Source organism: Loa loa (genome assembly GCF_000183805.2).
Source record: "Loa loa unplaced genomic scaffold supercont3.42, whole genome shotgun sequence".
NCBI lineage: Eukaryota > Metazoa > Nematoda > Chromadorea > Rhabditida > Onchocercidae > Loa > Loa loa.
In genome coordinates this window covers 232,854-258,756 of record NW_018108222.1, presented here as the reverse complement: position 1 = coordinate 258,756, position 25,903 = coordinate 232,854, and the positions used below count along the sequence as shown (strand labels likewise).

Here is a 25,903-nt window from a genome sequence, read left to right as displayed (position 1 = left end):
AAAATACCATTCAATAATAGCATAACTGTATAAACTTTATTCTGATATTCCCTTCCCAATTATTTTACTGTTGATTGTGCCAATTGACAGCTGGTCATCTTTGTATTTATATCCCCGTTCTCTTGGTAAATTTAGTTTTAATATTTTGCGAATACATACATCCCATACCGTCTCATCATAATTCATTCTTATCGGAAGGTCCTAGCACATCAAGTTGATAATTCAATGGTTGTAAATTAAGGGACGCTTCTATTTTAATCATTGTCATGAATAAAAAAAAAAATGTTGATCTCCTACAGCTAAACTTGTTATTTATTGTAAAAAGCTAAGCATCGATTGGATCACTGATGGCTTTTTAAAAGGAGAAGATAAGCCTTTGATAGAGTTTTTAATGGAGTTGATAGAGAATTTCAAAAAGACAAATGATAAAGCATTCAAACGTGTTATTGAATTGAAGGATTCCAATTTTTTGTTCCTTAAAAATGACCATAAAACAAAGTGGAAATTGGTCATTCAAGTATGAATTTGAGTGTTGAAGTATGCCGGTTCTGAATCAAACAACTGGTCAGATTATGCTTGCATTAAAAAGACTAATAAATGCTGAATAATTAATATGCAGGTTGGCTTCATCCGCTAATCAAATATCCAGAAAACTGTTTCTACTTCGATTGTTGTCATCAAAAACCCTTCCCTATATTTTATAATAATCAGGAAGAATCATGATCGGATAGTCTTACTACATCATTGTAAATTATATGTGATGATTGAAGTTCTGTTAACGAAATTAGAAATTCTTCCAAATTTGAGCTAAAAAAATGTAATGTTTTGTAGTGTTGTTAATTTGTTGAAATAGCAACAATTACTAGAGTGGACATGAAAATCACAAATAACAGCCTACCTGAAACTAACCTTTATTTATCATTTTATCATTCACAATTAATTTAATTAGATGACACTTTTGGAATTTCTAAATGATATCACTCGTTCGAGTATACGGCTGTACTTTGATATCATCCATCGTACGACCACGAACTATAATGGGTGGCGTATTGTGATAAATGTCAGTGATAAGTGCATCCATAGAAATTACCGGATCATCCCTTGCAAACTTAACTGCTTCGTTTACCTGGAACTAGTCATTTTAATAAGGTTAAATGATAGAGGGTCAAAAAAAAATTTAATGAGGTCAAATAACAGCCAACATATTAATAATTTACTGAGACAACTCTATTTGCAACTCTCAAACATATAATGAGTGAAAATGCAAAGATCAAAGGAACCGCTTTGCTCCTCAAGATATGAAAGTTGATAACTACTTTGAACAAGAATCTTATGCTGGAATCCAATAGTTGGGGAAGAAAGTTAATTTTAACTAACTATTTTCTTGAATGATAGTATTGCCAGAATACTTTGGGAAATTGGAAGAAGTAAAGTTCTTTTTTTTTGGCAACATTTTCTCAGCTTATAAATAGCATTTTTTTTTTAAAGTAAAAATGTCGTTTGTCATTGAATCACCTCATCTTTTACTTGTTTTTCAATTAATTTCACTTCATCCTTCGTAGCCAAATTAGAAGCTAGGATTTTATTTTTTAACAGCGAAATCGGATCGCATGTCTTACGAACATTTTGTACTTCCTCACGACTTCGGTAGCTGTAAGTTTTAAACAGTTAAATTTTAAAAATGTAAAAAAAGAGAATAATTCGAGGCCTAGTTCTAAATGGTTTGAACAAACTTTATGCTTGAAATGTTCATCTTCAATAAATTTGATCACCTTGTTCCTGGATCAGACATGGAGTGACCGTAGAATCGATAGGTTGCGAATTCAATAAATAATGGACGGTTACCATCAGTAGTGCAATATTTTCTGGCGAACTTAATCGACTCTCGTACCGCAAGCACATCCATGGCGTCAACCTAATTTTTATTCGTAAAAATTTGTCACTTTGATTAATGGGCAAATTCTCTAGTCTTTTATATTCTCATTGAAAAAAAAAGACATGTCTTACCCAAATTCCGGGAATATAATCGCCACGAGCATAATAATCTGTTGATGCAGAGGATCGTGAAATTGGTGTACCCAATCCATATCCATTATTTTCACAAATGAAAACACATGGTAGACGCCATAAAGCACAAAGATTTGCCGCTAAAATTGTACTGATTAAAGCTTATTTTACCTTACATAATATACCTGAAGCTATTTCCTGCTCCTATTGAATTCTTTGACAGTAATATTCCTGGTCATGAAACGTACAGTAATATTCCTGATCATAAAGCGTAATTCGCTTACTGTATCAAATCATGCAATGCTATGTTTTGAAAGATAATTAACTATAATAGTGTATATTTTTATCAACTATAATATGATATTTTGTCATGTTTAATAGTGTAATTCTGGAATTCTGCAACGAACTTGAAAATAATGAAAAACAACGAATCTCTCAGTTTGCATAAAGCTGTATAAACATTTTAATAATTGCTCTCATATTCCTGAATTATAGGAAATATTACATAATAAATGTAATGCTTCTTTCATTTTATGGATTATCGAATTGCTGAAAATTTTAGGAAGTTTCGAAAAATAAAATGAAAAGATTAAACGTACTATCTTCTATACATATCAAACTTTTTTTTTTTTTTATATATGATCTTCAAACATTAGATAAAAGTAAGTATTACCCTCCGAAAGTTGCCCCTGATTTGCAGCACCATCACCGTATAAGGTGAAACATAAATTTGGCTTGCGTTTATATTTCATTGTAAAAGCTATGCCAGCTCCAATTGGCTGTTGCGCACCAACAATTCCATTACCGCCATAAAAGTTTTTGCCATACATATGCATTGAACCACCTTTTCCATTGACGTTACCATGTGAACGGCCTAAATTTTGAGTTAGATATTAAATGTCATTCAAAAGAAGTTCACCATTTAATCTCGGAGAATATTTGTCTCAAAGTATGATGTCAATAGCATAAATAAACCTACAGAATAAAAATGATTTTACTTTTGCGATAGCAAACATAACTGTAATCTCTCATTTACAATAACTGAATATTACTTACATTTCCTATTAGGAATTGCTATTTCAATATTTTATTTCCGTTTACAGTCACAAATTGAAACGAAATGACACTGATGTTTTATCAGTGTTAAATTTGAACTTTTTTAAAGTGAAACTAACCAAGTAGTTCAGAAAGTACTTCTTTTATACTATTTCTGACCAAATAAACAAATCCATGACAACGATACGAAGTTATAATGGCATCATCAGGATCTTTTGCAGCATAAAGCCCGACAGCGCAAGCCTCCTAAACCATATCAATAATCTTTATTTATTGATCGTTGTATTGATAAAATGATGATAAGTTGAAAGTTATCCATTAACAAAACTGCAATTATAAATAGTTTATCAAAAAAAAAAAGAAAATCTCCTAACCTGTCCAGCATAAAGATGACAAAAACCTCGAATTTTTCGTTCTTTATACAATAATTCTGATGCCTGCTCCATTTTACGAATTACCTAAATTTTTTGAAAAAATTTTATTAAAAGATTTAAGGAACTTTTGGGAATAAAACTACAACGTAATGTATTTGAAAATATTTTATTTTTTAGAAAGATAATAAATAAATGTTATTTATAATCTGACGTGAACATTGATGTTTTCATCTTTAGATACAAATTATCAAATGATATGATAGCATTGATATGTGGTAGAAATTGGTACTGGCTAAAGAACAGTTTATAAAACTGAGTTTATAGATGTGCTAATAGAAGATTGGCTATAATACATTCTAATGGTCCTAAATAGTACTTTCACTAATTCACTGATACCTTATTAAAAGAATGATACCTGCATTTGCCTATACATTTTCAGTGCATCTGATTTGTTAACAGTAACATTTGTTGATGGACCAGAATTTAATCGGTGTAGTTTAAATGGTTGCGTTTGGAATGATGCTTCACTAACATGACGAATTGATTGAACGATGAATGATTGGTGTCGTAATGTAGAAAATGCCTAATAATGACAGATAATTATAAGTATTTGAAGTTTGATTTCATTATGAAAGATTTCGAATAATTTTTTAATGATGAAAAGATAAAAGCAAATCTTGAATGAACCTATAACATATTATATCAGATATTAGAAGAAGTGATGTAGGAATGATTTAAAAAAAATTGTCCCATGATTATTCTTACTTTAGCAATAGATAGAGCGATGAACATATTTCACTGAATAGCTTTACAACAGATCCAAAGAATATGCACCGCTCTACACCACCACAAAACTGACAATATGACATTGCATTTACTGTAATGAATCTTATCAAATTAAAAATTTAAAAAAATTTGCATAATCAATCTGACGCGATGAGTATACAATGAAACAACAGTCTGTATTAGGAGTTATTATTAGTCATCCAATCATCTAGAATTATCAGCCATTCCTATGTAAGTCATTCCTGAATTATCAACAAGTTCAACACTATTAAGACACTATTAAGCCAATAAAGCAAAACCATCAATTGTTCCTGATCAGTCTTTAAGATTACAAATAATTGCATATAGTTCAAGAATGATTGATCCAACTGTAAGTTATTTATCTTATCCGGATTAATGATTATCATGAAGAGCTTAAGTTCCAGTTCAGGTTTGCGGTCAAGCTTCAAACGGACCAGGTTAGGACAGGTAAGTTGTTATTATTATTTCAAATTTATGCTAAATAGATTGTTAGAATAAATTTATTCATAAATAATATTGAAATTTGAGATGCAAAGATAGAATTTTGAATTTCGAATTTGTATTTGAGATAAGTATCAAATTTGAACAGTTGTTTTTTGTTTACGTTGGATCACAGATAAGACTGTTCAGACATTTTGCTTGCATTGTGATAACTTTTAAAGACTTCGAAATTTTTCAGTTAGAATTATACTCCTCGAGACAAAAAAAGAAACAAAAAATAGCAATCCGGCCCATTGAATCCCGCATTCTCTCGACTTCGGATATGCCAGCTCCTCAAGACCGCTTCCCCGTTATCATTCAAGACCTCTCTCTCCGCCTTAACATCCCATACTTTCGCTTTTTCAATCATCCATATATCACGACCATATCATTATTCGAAATTGCTATTCGATTCCAATGATATCATCTTTAAAATTTTCGATTTTTCACGCTCACAAGCTTCTGCTTAAGTATTCATTTCTATGTTTCATTTTTGGTTTGATGATCAGAGATCATCCTGGAATACGAATCGCATGTGCGATCTTCGCATTAATGATATGCGTGGGATTCTTGGGAAATTCTTTACCTTGATAAGGAATCCTTTAAATCCTTCTTTACCATGATAAGGAATCCTTCAGGAATCCTTTAAATACTTCTTTACCATAACAAGGAATCCGAATCCTTCACTCCATTACTCAAAAGTGAACAAGAAGCAGTACTATGGAAAAGTTATTTTCTACGAGAAAGGATATAAAGGACTAAGGAACGTGCCTAGATTGAAGTATTCGGGTAACCTATCTAGTTAGTTGTGACCATTTGATGGTGGATGCAGGAAACGTGGCTATCACTCATCAATTCAAACGTATTCCTAGACTGATCGATCAGTGTTCTTATCATTTTACAGTCATTTCTGTTTTTCTTTTCTCGTTGAAATATGCCTCATGATTGCTGTTGTTCACAATTATCGATAGTATCAATCCATCAGTAATGCCTGTTTCTTATAATCTTGATCCCAATCTTTCCCTCATCTGTGACTGAGTACTAGAGAAAGCTTTTTTTTCGTCGTCCTGTCAAACAGCTATGTTGACAACCTCTTGGGAATCTCTCCATTCCAAAACCCATACAGACAACAGATAAATTTTGCAACATAATGCGCTCAATTTCACATCTCATACTTTCTTTTCTCCAAAACAAACTTCGAACTTCTAGGATTGACAAGAAAATATGTTTCTTGCTGCCTGCTTGTAATCTGTCATCTTCATATGTCCTCACTTAGAAGACAATCATCAACTTATCGTCACATTCATTGGTTCGATCTTTTTGACACAAAAAACAATATGTTCTGATCCTTTTATGCATTTACAATTTTTATCTTATTTCTTGATTCATCAACCTTTAATTTGTTACTTCATAGTTTCATATTTAAATCAATCTCTGCTTTTAACTGGCTTCATAAGTCTTTTGGTCCATAAACTCTGAACCTTCTTACCATCATTGGATTATTCTCTCATCAACGGTTACATATTTACATTTTAATTTTTGATTGGTTCCAGAAGATCGCTTTGAATATTCAGAAAAAAAAAACAATGCAGCGTGTAAAAGAAGTAGACAGTGTAGAAATTAATGGAATAATTTATTTATGAATCACTTCGAGTGAAACATTTACAACTTCAAATTCCTCTACATTAAATCTGCAAAAGTATAATTTGCTCGAAAGAATACACTTCATTTATAGCAGCAGTATAATACTAATAACTTCCGCCAATAAAATGAAATATATATTATCAAAAAGGACGTAGTCAAAAAAGCTAATAAGGATGGGAACTGTAAGATGGTAACAACAAAAAACCTACTTGGACCTACTAAGGAATATTTTGGAATCGAAAATGAATGAAAAAGTGAAAACGATTGCTCAATGAAAATGTAAAATGTCATGGTTCATTTTCTCTTTACAAAGTATAAAGGTGGAAATAGTTACAATCAACAGTTCAACTTCAATGATTTTATCAAGTCTTCGGTTCTGCAATGCTTTTGTACGACGCTTTCATCCAGAGTGACACCACGTACATATTGCGGAGGTGTATTATGATAAATATCACAGTAAAGAGATTCGGGTGGAAGTGAAGGTTCAGTCCGTGCAATATTTACAGCTGCGTCAACCTATTAAAAAATTAAAAATCAAATAACAGCAATACAATTCTTCAAATTTAACGGAATCTATTGTGACACTTACAGCACGTTTACCTGATTTTTATTTTTATTTTTAAAAACTAAATTACCAATTTCGACATTTTTCCCAGTTTTAATTTTTGAACTCAAAAAATAGTTTTCGTTCATTTCAGCAACAAGTTTTCAACGTTACTCCACAAGTATGAAATTAGAACTGTCAGCAGTTCAACTACAAAAAACAGATCAGGTATAATGTTTTGAGAGCAGGCATGGAGGCTTTTTTTCAAAATAAAAAATAGAAAAAACATCATATAGTAGTATGCATGGAACTATAGAATATGGCATTTTCTGGTCTTGCTGATGATGAGGTAAATTTCCAAACAATTTGAAAAGAATAACTTTTTATCAAAAGCTATGTAATTTAGTTTTTCAAATATGGAAAGCTAGGGACAACCTCTTTCCTGATTTCTTTATCGATTCCTTTTAATTCTTCCTCGGTAACCAATCCGGCAGCAATAATCTTATCTTTGAAACCTGTGATTGGGTCGCGAGTTTTGCGCATTTGCTGTACCTCGTCTCGAGTTCGATAACTAAAAATACATGTGATACGCTAAGAGTAGTAACAGAAGTTAGCCATTCATTTTTCTTTTTTTTTGTTTCTTTTCTAGAACCTCTGAAATTTCTGAATGATGCGAACCTCGTTCCCGGGTCAGACATGGAATGGCCAGAATATCGATAGGTAGCAAATTCTAGCATAAGAGGTCCCTTTCCGGCATTGCAATATTCTCTCGACCATCTGATTGTTTCTCGAACGGCAAGAACATCCATACCATCAGCCTAGAGTTATTTCAAAACACTGTTGATTATTTGAGGATAAATTGCTATTGCAGACTAAGTTCCTAAAACGATCATTATAAAACCTACCCAAATACCTGGTATATAATCGCCACGTGTGTAATAGTCTGTTACAGCAGATGCACGACCAGCTGGTGTACCCATACCATATCCGTTATTTTCGCATATAAATATGCATGGTAGATCCCATAAAGCACACATATTAATGACTAAAAAAATACCTTGTTTTAGACGTGGGAGTGGAACAGCTCTCTCATTTCTACTTGAAGAATTGAATAAGTTCACTTGTCTCTAGTAGTCTCAACTTTCTCTTAAAAATGTTCAAGTCTTCTGTTTGCATAAATACCGAAGAATTTTCTTTACTTCATGACAACAGAATTCTACCAGCTTCCTGACAATAGTGCACTGATGGAATGACTACCTGATATAAATTCGATAAATTTGGATAATTCAATTTGGAACTTCTTCATCAGTAAGACTCTTTTCACAAAGAGTAGTAAATTATTAAAGATTAAGAAAGGAGAAGGGACCTTCATATAGTTGTCCTTGGTTTGCTGCACCATCACCAAACAAAGTATATGAAACATTTTTTTTCTCATTGTATTTATGAGCAAATGCTAGGCCGGCACCAAGTGCTTGTTGTGCGCCAACAATGCCGTTACCGCCGAAGAAATTTTTGTTATACATATGCATGGAGCCACCTTTTCCATGCACATTACCAGTACGTCGACCTAAAAAATGATGAACATCCCAGGAACCTTCAATTTCATTGTAATCTAAATTTGTATACCGCAACGGTCTATTTTCGGTGTTTCATCCCAGTTTGTCAGTTTACCCACTTTGGATACTTTCCAAGTACTGTGTTCATCAAAATTCGGCTCAGAAGTTGTGGAAATATGCTTCCTTTACTACTAACCCGTTAATTCCGATAAGATTTGTGTGATTCCCGATCCAGTTAAATAGGTCCATGCGTGACAACGATATGAAGTAATTATAGCGTCTTCGCTGTCTTTCGATGCACAAAGTCCGACTGCGATCGCTTCCTAATCATAAAATATTTTGATTTTAACTCTTTAACAGATGTGAACAGGAGAGAAGGGAAAATTCGAAATGCAAAAGGATATGAAAGAGGAATACTGTTATAAAAAGTGTCTGAAAAATTACCATAAATCGATTAATTCAGATATATATTTTGAAAGTCGTACGAAGAGATCAAGAAATGCTAAGCTTGTCCGACTATAACCTACAAAAATTATTACCTGTCCTGCATATAAATGGCAGAAACCACGGACAAGTCTCTCCTTGTAAAGATTTCCTGCCGCTGTTTCCATCCGTCGGATTATCTGCAATACGTTGCTCCCTAGAAAACTAGTTAATTTTTGTAAAATTAGCGGATATAATTGAATGTTACCTAGTGTTTCTAGAAAAGATGAAGCAGAAGCAATATTTGAAGTTAACGAAACGAACCATCATTTTACGATAGTAATCCAAAGCATCATCTCTTGTAACAGAAACATTCGTTGATGGCCCAGAGTCCAATCGATGTAGCTTGTATGGTTTCGTTTGAAAAGATGCTTCATTGCTAGCTAAACGAATCGAAAATGCTACCAGTGATTGTTGTTGTACAGGCACCTGGAAATAATGAAACCTGAACAGTGAATCATGACATTTTTTATGAGGGACGATTTCTGAATTACGGGACGATTTCTAATACTAAAAGAAATAACTTGAAATCACCAAGTATTTCAATCCCTCCCGAAGCTTATAAAAGAGTGGAAAAAAAGTTTATCATCTACCCTTACCTTTGATGCTCTAATTACATTTGAAAGAAAGTTAATCATAATTGCCAAACCAAACTGACTTCTCGTAAGTTTTCTCTGCAATAACTTTAAAATGTATGCCAACAATTCTTATTAGTATACGAATAAACGTGATAAAAAATCCCAGTGATCGGCTTGATTAGATTATTTAAAGATTAAGTAAATCTAATAATGAAACGATTTGATTGATGAATAGTGATACACGTCATGTCATAAAATCTATAGAAATAGTGCAGAAGAATGTGAAGGAAATGTTTCACCTCAAATGAATATAAGAAGAGAATGAATGAAGGGAAAAATAAGAAAGGATCTTATTCACGGATTTATAGTATGAAATACATACTGTACATTATGGGCATATTTGTCGCTATGTTAGCATCATAAGGAAGAGGAAATGTTTTTTGAATACTGCTATAGGAGAAGAAAAAGGACTTCGCTGTCGTCGTCCAAGCTCATCAGTCCTTGTTAGATGAATCTTAGAAGGATTAGGCTAGTTCCACACACGTTGTGCCTAACGTAAAGAATCCTCCGCGCAGATTTAATGATACATCAATATTCGTAAAGCCCTATATCGACAGAAGAAGGATGTAACGGCAAGCGACCAGGCATGCTGGAAGCCGCCAACCCTGGATGGAGGCGGTTCAGGACATTGGTCACCCGGAGATGACAGTCTTGCCGGTAACACTCTGAATGATTAAGTAGCCTTTTTCAAGGAAGGCACTGCTACGGAGGCTTAGAAAAGGTGGCCTAACCAAAGCTCATCTCCAGTTGGTGAACCGTGGCCAACGAGCATCTTTTGACGCGATCGAACAAAGACAAAAAGACAAAGGCACACATCTGCTTCTAAAGGTGTGCACAAGTTGACACTCGTGTGCTGTTATTATGTCTTATTGTGCGAGAGAAACATTCGCGATGTCTGTCTGTCATATCCGAGTGATGCTTAGCGCAAAATGTCACAGAGACTATCCATTTATGAGATGCAACTTAGCTCTACTTCAAACTCAGAACGAAGAGTGGCATTACCAAAGAGGAAGTTCAAAATTTAACAATCTTCAAAAAGTTATAGTAAGAGACAGCTTTCAGGTAAACCTTCAAACTAGACCTGAAAATCATTCCATCCATTCCCTTGACAACATTAAAAACAGCATCCTGCAATCATCTGAAGAATCCGTAGGATTTGCTTCAAGGTAAAACAAAGAATGGTTTGATGATAAAGAACAACCAAGAGATTCAGAACTGTTGACAAGGAGAACTGGTCACCAAATACACCTCATTCAGCCATCTTGCCATGTAAGGTAAGCAACCTTTCATCTTACAAGCAGCAAGCTCCAATAGAAACTTCAAGACATCTAGCAAAAGCGGTGAATCAATCTAGCAGAAAAGACTCAACTACGTGCAGATTAGGGTAGGCTCAACTATGTACCACAGATGATTCTATGAGGCTCTGAAAGCAGTGCACAATTCCAACACTACGTTCAAAGCTTACTACTCAGCGCAGATGGGCTTCTCAGAGATAAAACCTCCACCCTGAATCGAACATTTTCAGGCTCTCTCCAATGCTAACTGTAGATTCCAAGGTTCAGCTATTTAGTACACTACGCAACAATCGGTAAAAGTGAGTTGGATATAGGCCTATTATGGCAGAAATTCTTAAGGCCATACAGCAGGTGAAAACTAGCAATCTGATGGAATCCCACTTGAAGTATAGAATCATGGAGGTCAAGCACTCCATGCTAAATTTTACAAACTCGTTGTACGTTGTTGGGAAAAAGGCAAACTTCCACCAAATCTCCATCTTGCAATCATTATCACCCTATATAAGAAGAAGTAAAATCAGACCGCTCAAATTACCGAGATATCCTTGTTCTCTATTGTTGGCAAAATCCTTGCAAGAATACTTCTGAACAGATTGGTACCCGCTATATCAAAAAAAGTTCTACCTCCAAGCTAATGTGGCTTCAGAGCAAGCAGGAGTACCACACATATGGTATTAGTCCGACAATTGCATATGGCGGTGCACTCTCTGAATCCTTCCCAATAACCAATAGTGCGAAGCAAGGTTGTTCTCGCACTAACCTTATTCACAGTCTTCTTCAGCATGATGCTTTAAAGGGCCACAGCAGATTTCAATGAAGAAAATGACATTTACATCCAACATCGTAGCGATGGAAGCTTCTTCAACCTAAGGCGACTAAAGGCTCATATTAAAAACTCTAAACCATCTTGTCGCGAGCTGCTTTTTGATGATGATGCTGCTCGCGTTGCTCACAGAAGTAGCTCCGCAACTCCGAATGCTTTGCAGAGCCTGCTGAGTTTGTTGGCTGGAAGTCAGCTTGAAGAAGACAGAAGTTCTGTACCAACCTACATTTCGGAAAGTCTTCCATCATTCCCACATCACCATAAGCAAATCAATCAAATCCAGCAGTTCAACTGTCTATGAAGCACCATTTCCTCGGATGGTAAGATCGAAAGAGAGATAAACAACAGAGACACAGAACTTTCGGAAAACTTCATAAAAGTCTGGAGCAACAAACATTTGAAGAGAAGGTATTAGTGAATAGAGCGATTGTACTGCCTACGTTTTATATGGGTCTGGTCATAAACCGCTATCATTTGCACTCTTCAGACACTTCCATCATGCTATCTCCGTACAATCCCAAATATTCATTTAACTGATTGTATGATTAATGTGACTCGTTGAACAGGCAGCGGTCAGGAGTATTGAAGCCATGCTACTGAAGACATAGCTGCGCTGGGCAGGCCACTCTAGGATTGAGGCCTTCCAAAGATTATGCTTGTAATGAACTTGCCGCCGGGTCGACAGAAGAGCCCCAGAAAGGAGATAATCCCTGAAATAATGTCTCAGCCTCGGTTTCATCAATAGTCCACTCTGGCCTCCAGTCGGAAGACACGAAAACACACTATCTATAACGTTGCTGCTTTCTTTGATAACACAATTATCTCGAGGAGAAAAAACCGTGCCTTGCCAAAAGGAGACTTTCCGCTATGTCTTTTGCAACTGAATCTACTTATCCTGAATCACCTTTTTAGCCATGAGCGTACTTGCAGTAACACGAATAAAGCCTTTTCCATATCTTCGTTCGTGAAGCCTAGCCATGATAATATAATGGGGATATTTGTTGTTATGTTAGCATTATGAAAAAGAGGAATTGCTCTTTGAATATTTGCTATAAAAGAAGGAAAAGGAACAGCTGTTATTTTTGTTTTATCCAAGAATCGGTTTTGACGAGATGATTAAACGCTAAAAATACATACAGCTAAGACGGAGGCTCTAAATGAGGACGGAGAGGAAATAAGAACATAAACAACTTTTCAAATATCTATTTTCAACGATAATTGCATCTTCTACTTTTTTAATGAAAAAAAGAAAAAGTAGTTATTTCGAGGGAAATATGAAGATAAACTAAAATTTTGTTGATAATTAAATTATAGGAAACAAATTACAAAGTTTTCTTATCATTTGAAGAGAATGAAGAAGCCACAAGATGATCCATTGCGATGTTAAAACTCCTACAAGAATCAAAATTTAATTATTGAGAGTTAAAATATCGATTATTGAATTCGATGGAACCTGCTTTCTTCTCTTTATTCTTCCTACATAGTAGGAAATAATAGGAAATGCATGAGGACATTGTGAAGCATTCTGCAAATTTAATATGTATTGAAATTAAGCTCGTTATTAATGTTTAAGAATTAATGCTTCCGAGGTGTACTGTAAAACTACAGGTTTTGTAATCCTGCACTGTTAGTATTATTTGTAAATAAGTAAGAGCAGTACTGAAATATTGAAATATGTGCAGTCTTTTTTTCTCTAATACCTATATGAAAACATTTAACAAAAAATGTTTTGGTTTCAAATGCAGGAAAAAGTGATAAAGTAATTCACTAATGGCGAAAATCGATTTGTTTGGAGTTCTGTAACTTTTAAATGCTTGGGTATTTTAACTTTCAAGGACAAACAGTACTTAAGGGAACAGGTTCCCGGTTTCAATCCATGTCAGTGCTTCTATATTTCTTAAGATATTTCTGCAGATGAGATAAATGCGAAATTTCTACCAAAAAATGCATGGGAATTCTTTACCAAGGAAGATGCATGTGAAATTCTCACCAAAAAAATTATATTCACAAATCTAAAAACAATGAAATTCAGAAAAAGAAGTATGAATCAAACTTGTCTGTCTGTGGTTAATAATAAATTTCATACTATATTATAACAAATGTATCAGTTGAAATTGCAATTCATGAACAGTTGAAATATCCATTCAATTCTATATGTGATGAAGCAATAATGCAAAAAAAATTCAAATCGTATCTCGTTGGTTCATTTTAGTCATATCATAAACAGATTTCTAAATAATGACACTATTTGGGATCAAAAAAAATATTGCTTAAGTGTCAATGTTCAAATTCATGATTGTTTATCAAAATGAAAAGCATCAGCAAGCTCTTATGAATAAGTATTTATAACAGTTAATTCAGTGAAACAAATAATGAGGATAGTGAAAGAAAGAAGGGAAATCGTATTGATGAATTTCGAAGGTACGGACGTATCGAACTTCAGCAAGAATACTTCCACACTGAAGAAAGGGAGTAAAGAGATGTTATTCGGGATGTCTCTGTCCTTTTATTCGACGTTGTTTACAACAAATAGGGCAAAATATGGGGTAAGCAAACACGAAACTGCTGTCAGTTTACCAATCATTTATGCTATAAAATACTTATAACATTTAATTTGAAATGCATGAAACCATCAAAGGAATTAAACAAAACGTTAATGAAAAAAAATGTGGGAAAATTACATGTGGACAGTGACAACACCGCCAACCAATTCAAACTGACGAGTGTATGTCTCCTGTACTATGCTGTTGTCGTCATTCGCTTTGTCTGTTAAAGATTTCACTGCAAATGTGGGAGTCAGGTCCAGGAATAAGAGAAGAAAGCATTCCGTTTACATCATTCACTGCTTTTTTTATCCCTCCTCCTCCCAGTAAACAAAACATCGAATTGGGATTCGAGATCACTGGGTCATTTGCACAACAAGTGATGAAGGATAGTATCACGATGGTGAAGGCATTGGATTTCATGGGTCTACGACTCGAATTCCCGAAATGCTGAAAGATCCCGGGCATACTCACCAGATAGTGAGATAAAAATGGAAGAGGAAGGGCTGGACGTCAAACACACTGCTTACGTCAAACACACGGCTTATGTTAGGAATAAACGGATCGTTATGAAAAAATACAACCCAATGGAAAATTGGTCGACTTAGATGGTGTTATGGGAATTTTGATAACCAGTGATTTGCAGCTTAGTTTTGGAAAACTGATTGAAAAATTTTTGTGGAATTTATTTGTACCGTGTAATTATCATTCTTCTACATCCGGAAAGTAAGTTGGGAACCAAATGGATGCTTGGCATAGTAACAATAAAATTGCTTGAAACGATTAAATTAATCGTCGCGATCCCAAACGCAACCCAACCGCGATCCGCTAGGGCTATTAAAAGAATTGTGTCTCTTCTTGTTATTCTAAGTTTCACTAATAACTTAAAAGTCTCGAATGAAGTTTATTTTCAAATCAACAGGATTTATTATTTTTGAATCTCTGGTCCTTGCTAGAGATGAAAAAGCTAAAGTACTCCCTAGTCAAGGAAAGGTTGAGAACCACTGGACAATTAGTTATGAAGTTTTTTCGGAAGGAAAAGTATACGAGAGCAAAAATTAAATCAGCCGTAGACGTAGTTTGCTCTGCTGTTAATGATCTGATCAGGGAAAGAATGAAATTAATAACATATTTGGTATCGATGTTTTATTCAGGAAAAATTATTATCCGGTATGAGATGGGATGAGGAACATACTGGATGACCAGACAATTTCATCTATACAAACTGTCAGTTCTCTGCTAACGATATGAAAGTTGATTTTGATTTTTTTCATTACTGAAATAAGCACTCAAATCTCACTTCAAACATTCCCACAAAGCTAAAAAATTGATCACTGTTCCAATCAATTTTATTCAACTTGAAAAAGAAATTACTGCAACAACTATTATCGATTTCTAACAACTGTGGGATTATGAAGTGACATGCCGGGTCGCATCAATTCACAACCTTGGATAAAGTAAGTACTCCATGAAGTAATCATAATACTTGTACGATTTCAATTGAATTTGTTAAAAAAAGAATTCACATTGACTGACGTTTGAAGCAGATGTGTATTATTTCCCTTCTTTCAAAAATAAAAACAAAAACACCACAATTTTGTTTTGTTATACAAATCGATTCTGCAACGCTATCTTCGATCAAGCCATGAAAATGCTTCATATTACGGAAAATTCCCTAGTATTATAAAATAACCAGAAAAGTTCACTAAAAAAGATTCAGTCAACGATTTATACAAGATGTTACATATGCATCTCAGATTTTTATGCACAAGACATTGGACGGAAGGAGTCATCAGTGAAACAAAGCACGAGTAAAAAATACTTCACCCACAAAATTCTTATGACGTAAACTAAAACGAATGTTCGGGAATTCTAGGTCATTGTAGTTATAATATGTTACTCCCAACTTCTCATTTCTGCTTAATTCATTTTGAATAAGTCTATTTATTTTGAAAATCATCAGATTCTTACGCCTCGTCTTTAGCACGACTCATTTATTTCTTTCCATAATCTATGGTATAATCTGTTCGCAGTATCGCTGTTTCTTGCACCATAATTTGCGCACATATTCAGTTCATCAAAATCTTGAATTAATACACATTTTGAACCAAAGTAATATCTTCAAAGAAATATACTTTACAAAGACGAAAAGAACGTAGAAATTCAAAACACGATGAAGGAAACATCATTTCAAAATAAAACTATAAGAAGACTATCCTGAAGAGGTACAGGTAACCTAATAAGATCGATAACACCAATCTTTCGCCTATTAATAATAAAAGTGTTGAAATGAAGCAGTTTTGAAAAATGAAGCGCTAAGAATGAATGTGTTAATTTATAAAGCAAGTAAAGCAGTATTTGAACATTCAATTTCCACTATAAAAACAACACTAAAGGAGAATTTATATGCATGACGGAATTCAAGCGAAAATGAACATATCAAATAATTGGAAAGTGCATAAAACATATTCACTTATTTATGAAAAAAAAGCCAATCTTGAAAGATTCCCACAACACTCGAACCACTACCCTATCTTGTTCTTTTCATTATCTGTATTTAAACCGGTATGGATATAGAATCCGGAGGAAATCAACCCTAGCAAAATGATGATAGTATGGATGGTCATTAAAAAATGACCGGAAAATGAGATTAGCCGAAAAGATTGGTTTCTGTGATTCGGTTTTTCGAAGAACTATATTTTGTGATACAAAGCACATAAGTGAGAGAGTGGCTTTAAACGGAATACTACAAAATCCAAACAATTTAATAGACAGACAATAACAAGGTCACTTCGTTATCAAAAACTGCATCATGTCTTTTAACCGTCACGACCGTCTTTATCAGTTTAACTTATCCATGTTTGTTTTCCTATAACGTAATTATACCCTAATAGAAACCTATAGTTGTAAATCTGGCAGGAAAAAACAGCAACACAGACCTCCCTGTCAGGTTAATAGTATACAAAGCACTCAAAAAAATGTATTAATAAATTTAGAAAAAAACCTCTGAAATTTCAAAGCACTGATAGGATTACAAAATGAAAGCACTTCGCAGCTATATACTGCTGTCTGTTAATACGTTATATTGAGGCTTTAAATTTAAATCTTTTCATTTTGATTTCGATGCCAGCTTTTCCTTTATCCATGCTCGAATTTTTGTTTTTAAAGCATCATCTGGAATTGTGAGAATGTCTTCAGAATTAACAATAATAATTTTAAACTTATACTAACAAGATCCATAATGAACTATAAAGAGACACAGACTATCAAAGGTCGCAAGTCGAAATAGAACAAACAAGATGGTTTTGCCTCAATATAAACGATATGGATTATTAATTCAAAAGATGCTGAATTACTGGAAGTCATCCCCTCCCAATCTTAATAAGGTACATTTTTCGAAGTAATTAACAAAATTTAGGCAGCAAAAAATTGAGATGAATAAAACTACCAGATACGAGTTGAGTCTCGCTCAAGGGTTGGCGAGTAAACGGATCTGTTTGAGAGCTGAGCAAATGACGCATAATATGTTTCCGATCCATTTTATGGCCTGATGGCAGAATTACAGGATCAGTCATTAATGTGTTCATTACTGGATCTGCAATCAGATTAAGAAGGAATGGCAAATAGAACTCGAAAAAAAAGTCAAAACATTATAGTCGAAACTGACAAAGCTGTACGGCCCAAGGGAAAAGATACATATTAGAAGCTTGAAGTAACCTAAAAATGAAAACGCTGGATTTCAATATTACAAGGATCATTGTGCCAACATCTAATGGATAGCGGTGAGAAAAAAAAGGAAAAAAAGTAAAAAAAGTAAAAAAACGATCTGCAAGCAATTTGTAAGGCAAAATTACCTCTAAAATCATCCGGAACATCATCGCCGAAATCTTCTTCATTCTGAGTTTTCTGCTTCCAGATTCGCTGTGTCATATCAGCAAGATTTTTCAAGAGTTCAATCTCATTTATTGGTACAATATTACTAGCGGTTAACCGCGAAAGCACCATTGAAAATACTTCGGGAGAATACGAACGCTGTAAGTGTTTGCTTAAGCAATGAATACAGATATTTTTATGAATATTATCTTTCATATATTTCATCCAGGTAAATAAAATCAAAACAGGTATTCGAGTCATGTCCCTTTTAGATATGCAACTTGTTTTGAATAAAAATGTAACATTAGCAGCATAAATAAATGGATAGCAGTAGTATTCCATACCTTACTAGTCCTTGATCGAGCAATCCTTTTGTCCCAAACAGTCCCAACTTATTTTTCAAAAAAGAAATTTTGAAAGTATGAAACAGATTGAAGGGTAATTAAAAAATTGGTTTCAACCAAATCCAAAAATCACCTCGTCATTAGCAATGCATTCTGCAAATTTCTCTGAGGACAAATTCAAGTAGACATTTACTATTTGCTGCAGTAAAGCTCGTGGCTCCCACATAAACCGACGTACTGCATCACGTACTTTCAGTTCTGTACATTTTGGACCACATAGCTGTGACACATTATAATCCAACATTGAAGCCAACCGTTCCCCGAGCAACTGAAGCTTCATTAACTTCTTGAAATGTGAAGATTCAGTAAATCAGCTGGATTTTGAAATGGACGATTTAGTGAATGCAAGTATGCCATAAACCTTATCAAAGAATGATCAAAATTTCAGAAATAAGAATGAAAAGGAATTCCTTTTCACAACAATCGAGCGATTGCATCATCATTTACATAGTTCAAATAATGAGATTTGCGCTTCCTACGCCAGTAATAAAAATCGTAATTTAAAATCAAACCGGCTCATAGAACGGTTCAGGTGCATCAGCAGTTAAATATGTGAAAAGATCTAGTGTATCTCGTCCAAGTATCAACCAGTTCCGCACACCTCGCTTTGCTTCTAACAATGCATCTTCTTTCATTTGACGTTCTTCATCACTCAGATTGGACCATTCATTACTTTCCTTCAATGTTTCAATGTCGTGTATTTTTTTCAATGCAAGCAATGATTCGTCCAACAAATAGGTTGCGTCATTAATAACCATATTGACGAAACGAATAAAATCTGGTGAGCATTCTCTGAAACACGATAAATATATCCCATGTACTGAGCAGATCTTGATAGTTAACACAATATTGTGCTGATACTAATATCTTTTGATTGTAGTAATGCGCACGATTAAAGATTAAAACCAGAGCAATGAATTTCATAGCAAAACATGTGTGAGGAGCAATTCAAGTATTAAAAATCATTGATTAAGAGAAACATCACAGATCGTTATGTTATAACTTTGACAAACAATTTCAATGTTGAATTAGAAAAGTTTGAAGCTTTTAACTTCTAATTTTTTCACTCCAACAAAATATATTCTGGGCTAGTGGTAAACTTTCTACGTTAGTGGATAGGAAAATCTACCTTGCATAAGAAGTAATATTACTTCTGTAGATTGTACTTTCCCAAAGAGAGCGAAATATCACTTGGATTGACCGTCTGATATTGAATTTATCATAAAATTCCGTGCTTGCTCCTGTTGACTCCACATCTGTGATCATTTGGGATAAAATGAAATAAAGCCAAAAAACCGAGAAAAATGAATTGAAACTTTTATATACCTGCATAAAATTTAACAAGACTAGGAAAGAGTCGATCAATGGCCAGTGGAGAATTGATAACAGAAAGGTGGAACTGATATGCAGCAGGTAAAATTGCAGGACAGACCATGAACAGAACTTCCACTATCTAAAATTTGTTCTCATTCTGTAGATTTCAGGACGAGTAAAATTATTCAAATTTTAATGTAAGATAATCGATGCTAGCGAAATTCGACCCCAACCATATTGAACTGTCTTCTTGCAGCATGATCGACTAATTTTAACGCACATCATAACTTTAAAGGAAAGCTGAAAGGTTACTTTCTTCCTTGTGAACTCTGTCTAGTAATTCGCATCCCAACCGTAGTCCTTTCACGTAAAAATTCATTTTTCCGAGAAAAAAAATCAGAATGTTCATTTACCAATATAATATAAAGAGTTAGCCGTTACTGAAAGCTTAAGAAATGAAACGAAATTTATTTGTTTTATAATACTATAAGGATGAAAACTGAATACACCTTTGCTGCAAGAAATTTATTGTTAAAATAATGAGTGCTGCAAATAAATACAAGTAGTTGTTGAGGCAAGTCCAAGCGGCTTTCCAGAAGTATAACCGGATTACTCCTGCAATATTAATCAGACTATTATATAAGGTAATATCTTCTTCTTTACCCATGAATTCTGCAAAACATATAATTCCAATTTGTCAATTTTGTAACTAACTTCAGTAGAAACACTATGAAGTCGAGAGAATTCTCCAAAAAGAATTCCGGCATGGCTCCGAAAAGATCTGGTGCTACAGGAGGAAGTAAACCATCGTTAATGCTGAAAAAAATATGAGTGGATTCTAGGACATTTTTGCATTTTAGCTCATAAATTAAATGGAACAGATTGCAAGGAAATCCAAAAACCAGCAAAAGAAAATCGGAGTTGTCGAGTATCTTAACGAAAGTTTTAGTAATTTCAGACACTAACAAGTTGGAATTAATAATGTTGATGATGAAAGTAAGTTGACGGCTGCAGAATTCCAAAGCTCGATGGAGAAACACCGGATCGTACAGAGCCGCTTCCAAACACATGATGCTCCGAATGAGTCTCTGAAAACTAATATGAATGAAACTCTTAATTTGATATTTGGAGCTGTTCGTGAGATCCTTGCATTTCTTTAAAATTCATATTTGAAAATGCTAAAGTAAAGAAACCTGAGATCGTGGTTGATCCTAAGAACTTGCAGCCCTAAGTTAAACAAAGGTCAGTTTTTTAACTAACAAATACAAACTGCTAGCCAGGATGCCACTTACTTCGAACTTTCTTTCTATGTATTTCATCGAGACTATTTTCTGCATAACCTTTCAAACATGAAAACCCTTTAGCTATCACATCACATGGAATTTAAATTTAAATTCAAGAAGTGAATTGAAAACATACTGTACGGAAAATATTGGCCCGCTCCAGTTTTGCTTCAATCATTGCTTTTTCTCTTATTTGTAGTGCTAATAATCTGCGTAATTGTACTTTAAGTTCAGTTAAACCAAGCTCAATTTCGTGCAAATTCCTCTTCAAATACTTTAATTGACCAATCGCAGCTGATAGTGATAGGTGTTGCGCTTGCACAGTTAGGAAGAAACATTCCGTGGGAAATTTAATTTCGAAATTAGTATCTAAAAACGAAGAAAACTTTCCTTTTCGAAATAGCCTATTTATAATTCCCATCAGTTTAACCTACAGTGGTTACTGATACTTTAAAACATGTATAAGGAGCAACACTGCAGGATCCTTCAATAAAAGTTACGCATAATCAAAAGCAGAATACTTAGCAATCATATGCACATTCAACGGAATGTTTTCAGAACAGATTTGGAAACAAGATACCTATCATTTTTGCGAAGGCTTTTGCTTGCTCCAAGTCCAATTTCAACCGTGTTTCATCCGAAAAATCAATTCTGCATTTCGGATGGAACATATAATAAGTGTTAACCTTGAAAATTCAGAGAAATAATAAATGTAGGATACAAAAATATGTCGTGTTTGAAATTCAAAATAGGTAGAGCAAAAATTACCTTATCAAATGTCACTTTTTCAGCCAAACTCAGCATTACATCAAAGAAATTTAACATGAAACCATTGGATGATAACTTCGAATGATCTGGCTGAAACATATCATTAAAACCAAACAAAGTGCTTCAACATCTCCGGTATAAATTCCTTTAAAAGAATTTCTGACCAGGATTACTCAGACAATTGGTGGATGTAAAAAAAAAAGTATTACAATGATAGCCTTAAATGAGCCATTCAAATAAGATTGAAGTTATTAACCTTCAAAGTGTTCTGTCTGATCCACTGATTGATTAGAAAACAAAAAGCCAACAAACAATTTTATACTGTAAGCGAAACTTACATTCATCTGTCTCCTCTTAATATTGACTGATAATACGCGAGTAATGAAATCCAACGTTCTGTTACGGCTCGAAGTATTTGCTAACAACTGATGCAGTATTTGATGTAAATGGCGCTGGAATCAATTTTAAACTACAGGCAAGAATAACCACAAACTTTCTCAGTGCGATCTGCGGAGTTTTCAAGGCCATTCTATATGAAGTTTATGCCGCATGACCATTTTAAAAAATCATTAGCTAGCTACCAAGATTATAGATTATAATCTATCTTGACAGTATCTTATCTCAAAATTTCTGGATATATATGCCGTACGTTTAGTTCCTGTTGCCTTGCTTATAACATTGAAATGAGATGTTTAGAATGGATTCTATAACAAATAATAAAGGAGAAAAATTTACTTGAAATACCAAGCTCAAAAAACATACCCTAACAAGTGTTAAATCATTTTGATAAACGTTATACAACATTGGTTTCTGTTCATCTTCCGGAAGATGAGAGCAGTCGAAAAATGGCATATAGACAGACAGCTGAAATAAGGCAAACATGAATGCTTTAATGAGTTATTCTGGTGAATCCAAAGTTTATTCTTACGTTTCCGTTATCAGCAGGAGCTGTGCTGTATTCAAAGAATGGCCCCAAATAACACAGTCTCGCGAAATCATGGCCTTCAAGAACACTGTGTACTTCCGATATGAAATCTGTCCGTGAAACCAGCTGTAATAAGATAACAAATCAAATCATTAAGCTAAAGCTGATAACCTTAGTTCCCAAGAACAACTGATTGGATTAAATCGACCATACTTTTCGATTAGTAGATTCAATAGAACTGATTTGTACCAAAATATGTTAATAAACAGATTCAAAGTGTCCTGTAATATAATTGGAATTCACAGTGACTAAAAGACACTGAAAGATATAAAAGAAAGAAAAAAATCTAACCAAATCTGCAATAGGCCTCTTATTACTTGATGCTCTGACACCTACAAGGAATTTCAGTAAGGAATAGGGATAAACAGCCACTTCCCTGTTGCACTTATTCGACATTTGTTGGCAACTCATTGACTTTTGCGCACAATCCAAAATAGGGTTGAAAATCTAAAACAGTTTTGAAATAAAATCCAATTTCCTATTTCCAGATTCGAATATTGGATACAAGGAACGCTGATGAACACACTCATCAACCAAAGAGGACAAACAACGTAAAATTATTTTCCCAGTTTACTCTTGAAACTGCTGGAAGTACGCTCCTCAATACTTTGGTACTATTTCGTTGTTTCAATAATGATGATGGAGTCAGATTTCGTAGAAGATGCATTGTACTGTAACCTATATTCCTACATAGAGTACGATTTCGTATCTGTATGTTATACATGATTGAACATAGTGGTTTTAGTGTGTAAATAAAGCTGCTGGCTGCATTAAATTTAAATATATGGTGAAGCGAAATTTGAGAATATGATGTGCGACAAAAGAGTGGAATGAACCTCAGCAAGTGCATTATGATCACTATCTTCATCCGTACAATAAGCTATCAAGTTGTAGGCAAAGTTTTCTGGTATTTGCTGCTGATAAAACATTCGAACAAAGACCGCTATCATATCTTCGGCTGTGAATCTGGAACAGATCAGTAATTTTCAAATCATACATTTAAAAGTAACATCCAAATCGATTCAGTTTGTTGAAGTACGAAAATATAGATTCCATATAGATAAGCATAATGTAAGTGAATAAAAACAAATCAGCTTACTTTTCACCATAGAAGCCACGAAGAAGAAAAGATGCTTGAGTAAAAAGTCTTTTTTGAATAACTGGAATGATGGATCGTTCGTAATCCATCAAAAACTGCAATTCAAATGTCATCTTTTAATTCCTAAAGGTTTTTACTTATCCCTTTTCAATTACACCTCCTTAATTATCCCTAATTATATTAAAAATTATCCTTATTCAGTATCCCAAAGGTACCACCCTTAATTATTCCTACAAAAATTCGGTATCTTAAAAGGTATCATATGAGGCTTAGTACTTTAAAGCATATGTCATTTTCGATTAGGTACAATAAATTTCGAGAGAGGATTAGATTAACACAGTGTAAACCTGATTCTGTTCTTCAGTAGCCAACTTTTCATTTGTTGTGATAAGATAATGTAAAGCCATTTCTGGCAAAGTTAGAGGTAAATCAAACAGCGGTTCGCCGAGTTGTTTTCCCAGTATTCTACCTGTATTCATGACTTGCATGCTGCAAATGAATAATCGGTGGTATATTACAGGCAAGTTTTTAACAGTGATTGCACTTCAATCTTTTTGGTCCAGTGAAAAGCTTCCAATACATAAATATGAACAATATAAGTATACTTACTTGCTTTTCTGCATGTTACATAGCGCTCGCATGAAAATATCATCAATTACGACTGATAAGTCAACTGAAAATTTGCGCTTTTCTAAAATAATGTAAGGACTCATGAAAAAAAGAAAAAAAATTGTGTTCACTCACATTTTCATTTTTCGGATGATAAAATCGTCACCATTAGCATATGACTTCTAATGCTATTGAAGGGAAACATATGCTAAATATTACCCTACGCATCTTGTTTTCAAACTCATCACACACATGTAGATCTTCCCATAAGTTTTTCTAGATACAGTTAGCAATACACTACTCATTGAATTGGTAAGCTGTATGTTCTGTCCACCACTTTGTTCCAATTTCCATCTTGTTTCTACCTTCTGAATCTAGTAGTAATGTTATTAACGTACTTCATCACATTCGTAACAAAGAAGCATACCATTACTGCTAAAAGTTGATGCATCAGTTGATTCCAACAAAGATTTCAAACAAATGCTGCTTTCACCGCTGAAAATACGATTGACAAGATTCCGAAGGCGGTCCAGTTTGTATGCTTCTCCATCCTAAAATAGCATGCTAATAAAATATTAAAGTAAGTCTACTACGATTGTTGCTCCATTTATGAGGACGTGATCACCTCCTAAGATCTTTGACTATCTTCGAAATTTTGCGGTACTTGTGTACAATAAGAACGGCTGTTATTAGTCATGCAAAGTATAGAATAAATTAAATAATTTAACCCACAAATCTATCTTCCTTTTCTTCTTGCCCTTCTACTTGCACCTCCCGTTAATTATGACTGTTTCGCCAGTTTGATCCAGAAATCTGCATAATATTCGTTTGTGCAGCACTGGATGAATGGCGAAAAACTTCTCAAACCATATAATGCGGATATAAATCAATATTTAGCATCTATCTGTTATGTGGTATTCTATTTCAAGCTATTTATGCAGTACTGCACAAGAGAATAATTGGCATATACATGTGTACATATATATACATGTATATATATATATATATATGTATATATATATGTACATATATATATATATATATAGCATTATATATATACACATATATATACATAATGTATATACGTATATATACATATATATATATATATATATATATATATATATATATATATATATATATATATATGTATATATGTATATATATATATATATATATATGTATATGTATGTATATATGTATATGCATGTATATATATGCATATGTATATATGTCTCATTTGTTTATTTATTTGCTTGTTTGTTTGTTTATTTATTTGTTCATTCATTTACTAATCCATTCCTTTCACTTGCTTATT

The 25,903-nt window shown here is 33.8% G+C and overlaps 4 protein-coding genes across 4 annotated transcripts in view; 1 reads left to right on the top strand and 3 right to left on the bottom strand.

Annotated features, from left to right (window-relative positions):
• Positions 1-967: 967 nt before the first annotated feature.
• On the bottom strand, positions 968-4,229 carry LOAG_04007 (pyruvate dehydrogenase E1 component; the record flags this gene model as incomplete). Its single annotated transcript, XM_020446477.1, has 9 exons — positions 968-1,126; positions 1,516-1,651; positions 1,773-1,915; positions 2,008-2,147; positions 2,681-2,881; positions 3,183-3,309; positions 3,438-3,521; positions 3,853-4,020; positions 4,203-4,229. 9 exons carry the CDS (start codon positions 4,227-4,229, stop codon positions 968-970), a joined length of 1,185 nt encoding a protein of 394 aa, XP_020303189.1.
• Positions 4,230-6,525: 2,296 nt separating this feature from the next.
• On the bottom strand, positions 6,526-9,631 carry LOAG_04006 (pyruvate dehydrogenase E1 component). Its single transcript, XM_003139543.2, has 9 exons — positions 9,551-9,631; positions 9,216-9,380; positions 9,008-9,091; positions 8,665-8,791; positions 8,279-8,479; positions 7,818-7,957; positions 7,591-7,730; positions 7,348-7,483; positions 6,526-6,884 (listed from the first exon to the last, which is right to left on the bottom strand). Exons 1-9 carry the CDS (start codon positions 9,587-9,589, stop codon positions 6,705-6,707), a joined length of 1,212 nt encoding a protein of 403 aa, XP_003139591.1. The 5' UTR covers positions 9,590-9,631; the 3' UTR covers positions 6,526-6,704.
• A 4,432-nt stretch (positions 9,632-14,063) lies between these two features.
• Positions 14,064-14,704, top strand: LOAG_04005 (hypothetical protein; the record flags this gene model as incomplete). Its single annotated transcript, XM_020446476.1, has 1 exon — positions 14,064-14,704. The coding sequence occupies exon 1, from the start codon at positions 14,435-14,437 to the stop codon at positions 14,702-14,704; it is 270 nt and encodes an 89-aa protein (XP_020303188.1). The 5' UTR covers positions 14,064-14,434.
• Positions 14,705-17,359: 2,655 nt separating this feature from the next.
• Positions 17,360-25,903, bottom strand: part of LOAG_04004 (U-box domain-containing protein) — a gene marked incomplete at its 3' end in the record, with an annotated part of 9,630 nt that continues 1,086 nt past the window's right edge. The window contains exons 3-24 of the mRNA XM_020446475.1: positions 25,013-25,136; positions 24,586-24,649; positions 24,324-24,465; positions 23,977-24,071; positions 23,714-23,843; positions 23,169-23,324; positions 22,821-22,943; positions 22,655-22,756; positions 22,231-22,344; positions 21,893-21,982; positions 21,705-21,810; positions 21,261-21,493; positions 20,808-20,929; positions 20,556-20,657; positions 20,351-20,456; positions 19,854-19,980; positions 19,657-19,783; positions 19,040-19,319; positions 18,601-18,795; positions 18,105-18,282; positions 17,699-17,845; positions 17,360-17,424 (exon numbers count right to left, since the gene is read on the bottom strand). Of these exons, the coding sequence (XP_020303187.1) occupies positions 17,360-17,424; positions 17,699-17,845; positions 18,105-18,282; positions 18,601-18,795; positions 19,040-19,319; positions 19,657-19,783; positions 19,854-19,980; positions 20,351-20,456; positions 20,556-20,657; positions 20,808-20,929; positions 21,261-21,493; positions 21,705-21,810; positions 21,893-21,982; positions 22,231-22,344; positions 22,655-22,756; positions 22,821-22,943; positions 23,169-23,324; positions 23,714-23,843; positions 23,977-24,071; positions 24,324-24,465; positions 24,586-24,649; positions 25,013-25,136 (2,928 nt within the window). The remainder of the gene's footprint in view (positions 17,425-17,698; positions 17,846-18,104; positions 18,283-18,600; positions 18,796-19,039; positions 19,320-19,656; positions 19,784-19,853; positions 19,981-20,350; positions 20,457-20,555; positions 20,658-20,807; positions 20,930-21,260; positions 21,494-21,704; positions 21,811-21,892; positions 21,983-22,230; positions 22,345-22,654; positions 22,757-22,820; positions 22,944-23,168; positions 23,325-23,713; positions 23,844-23,976; positions 24,072-24,323; positions 24,466-24,585; positions 24,650-25,012; positions 25,137-25,903) is intronic.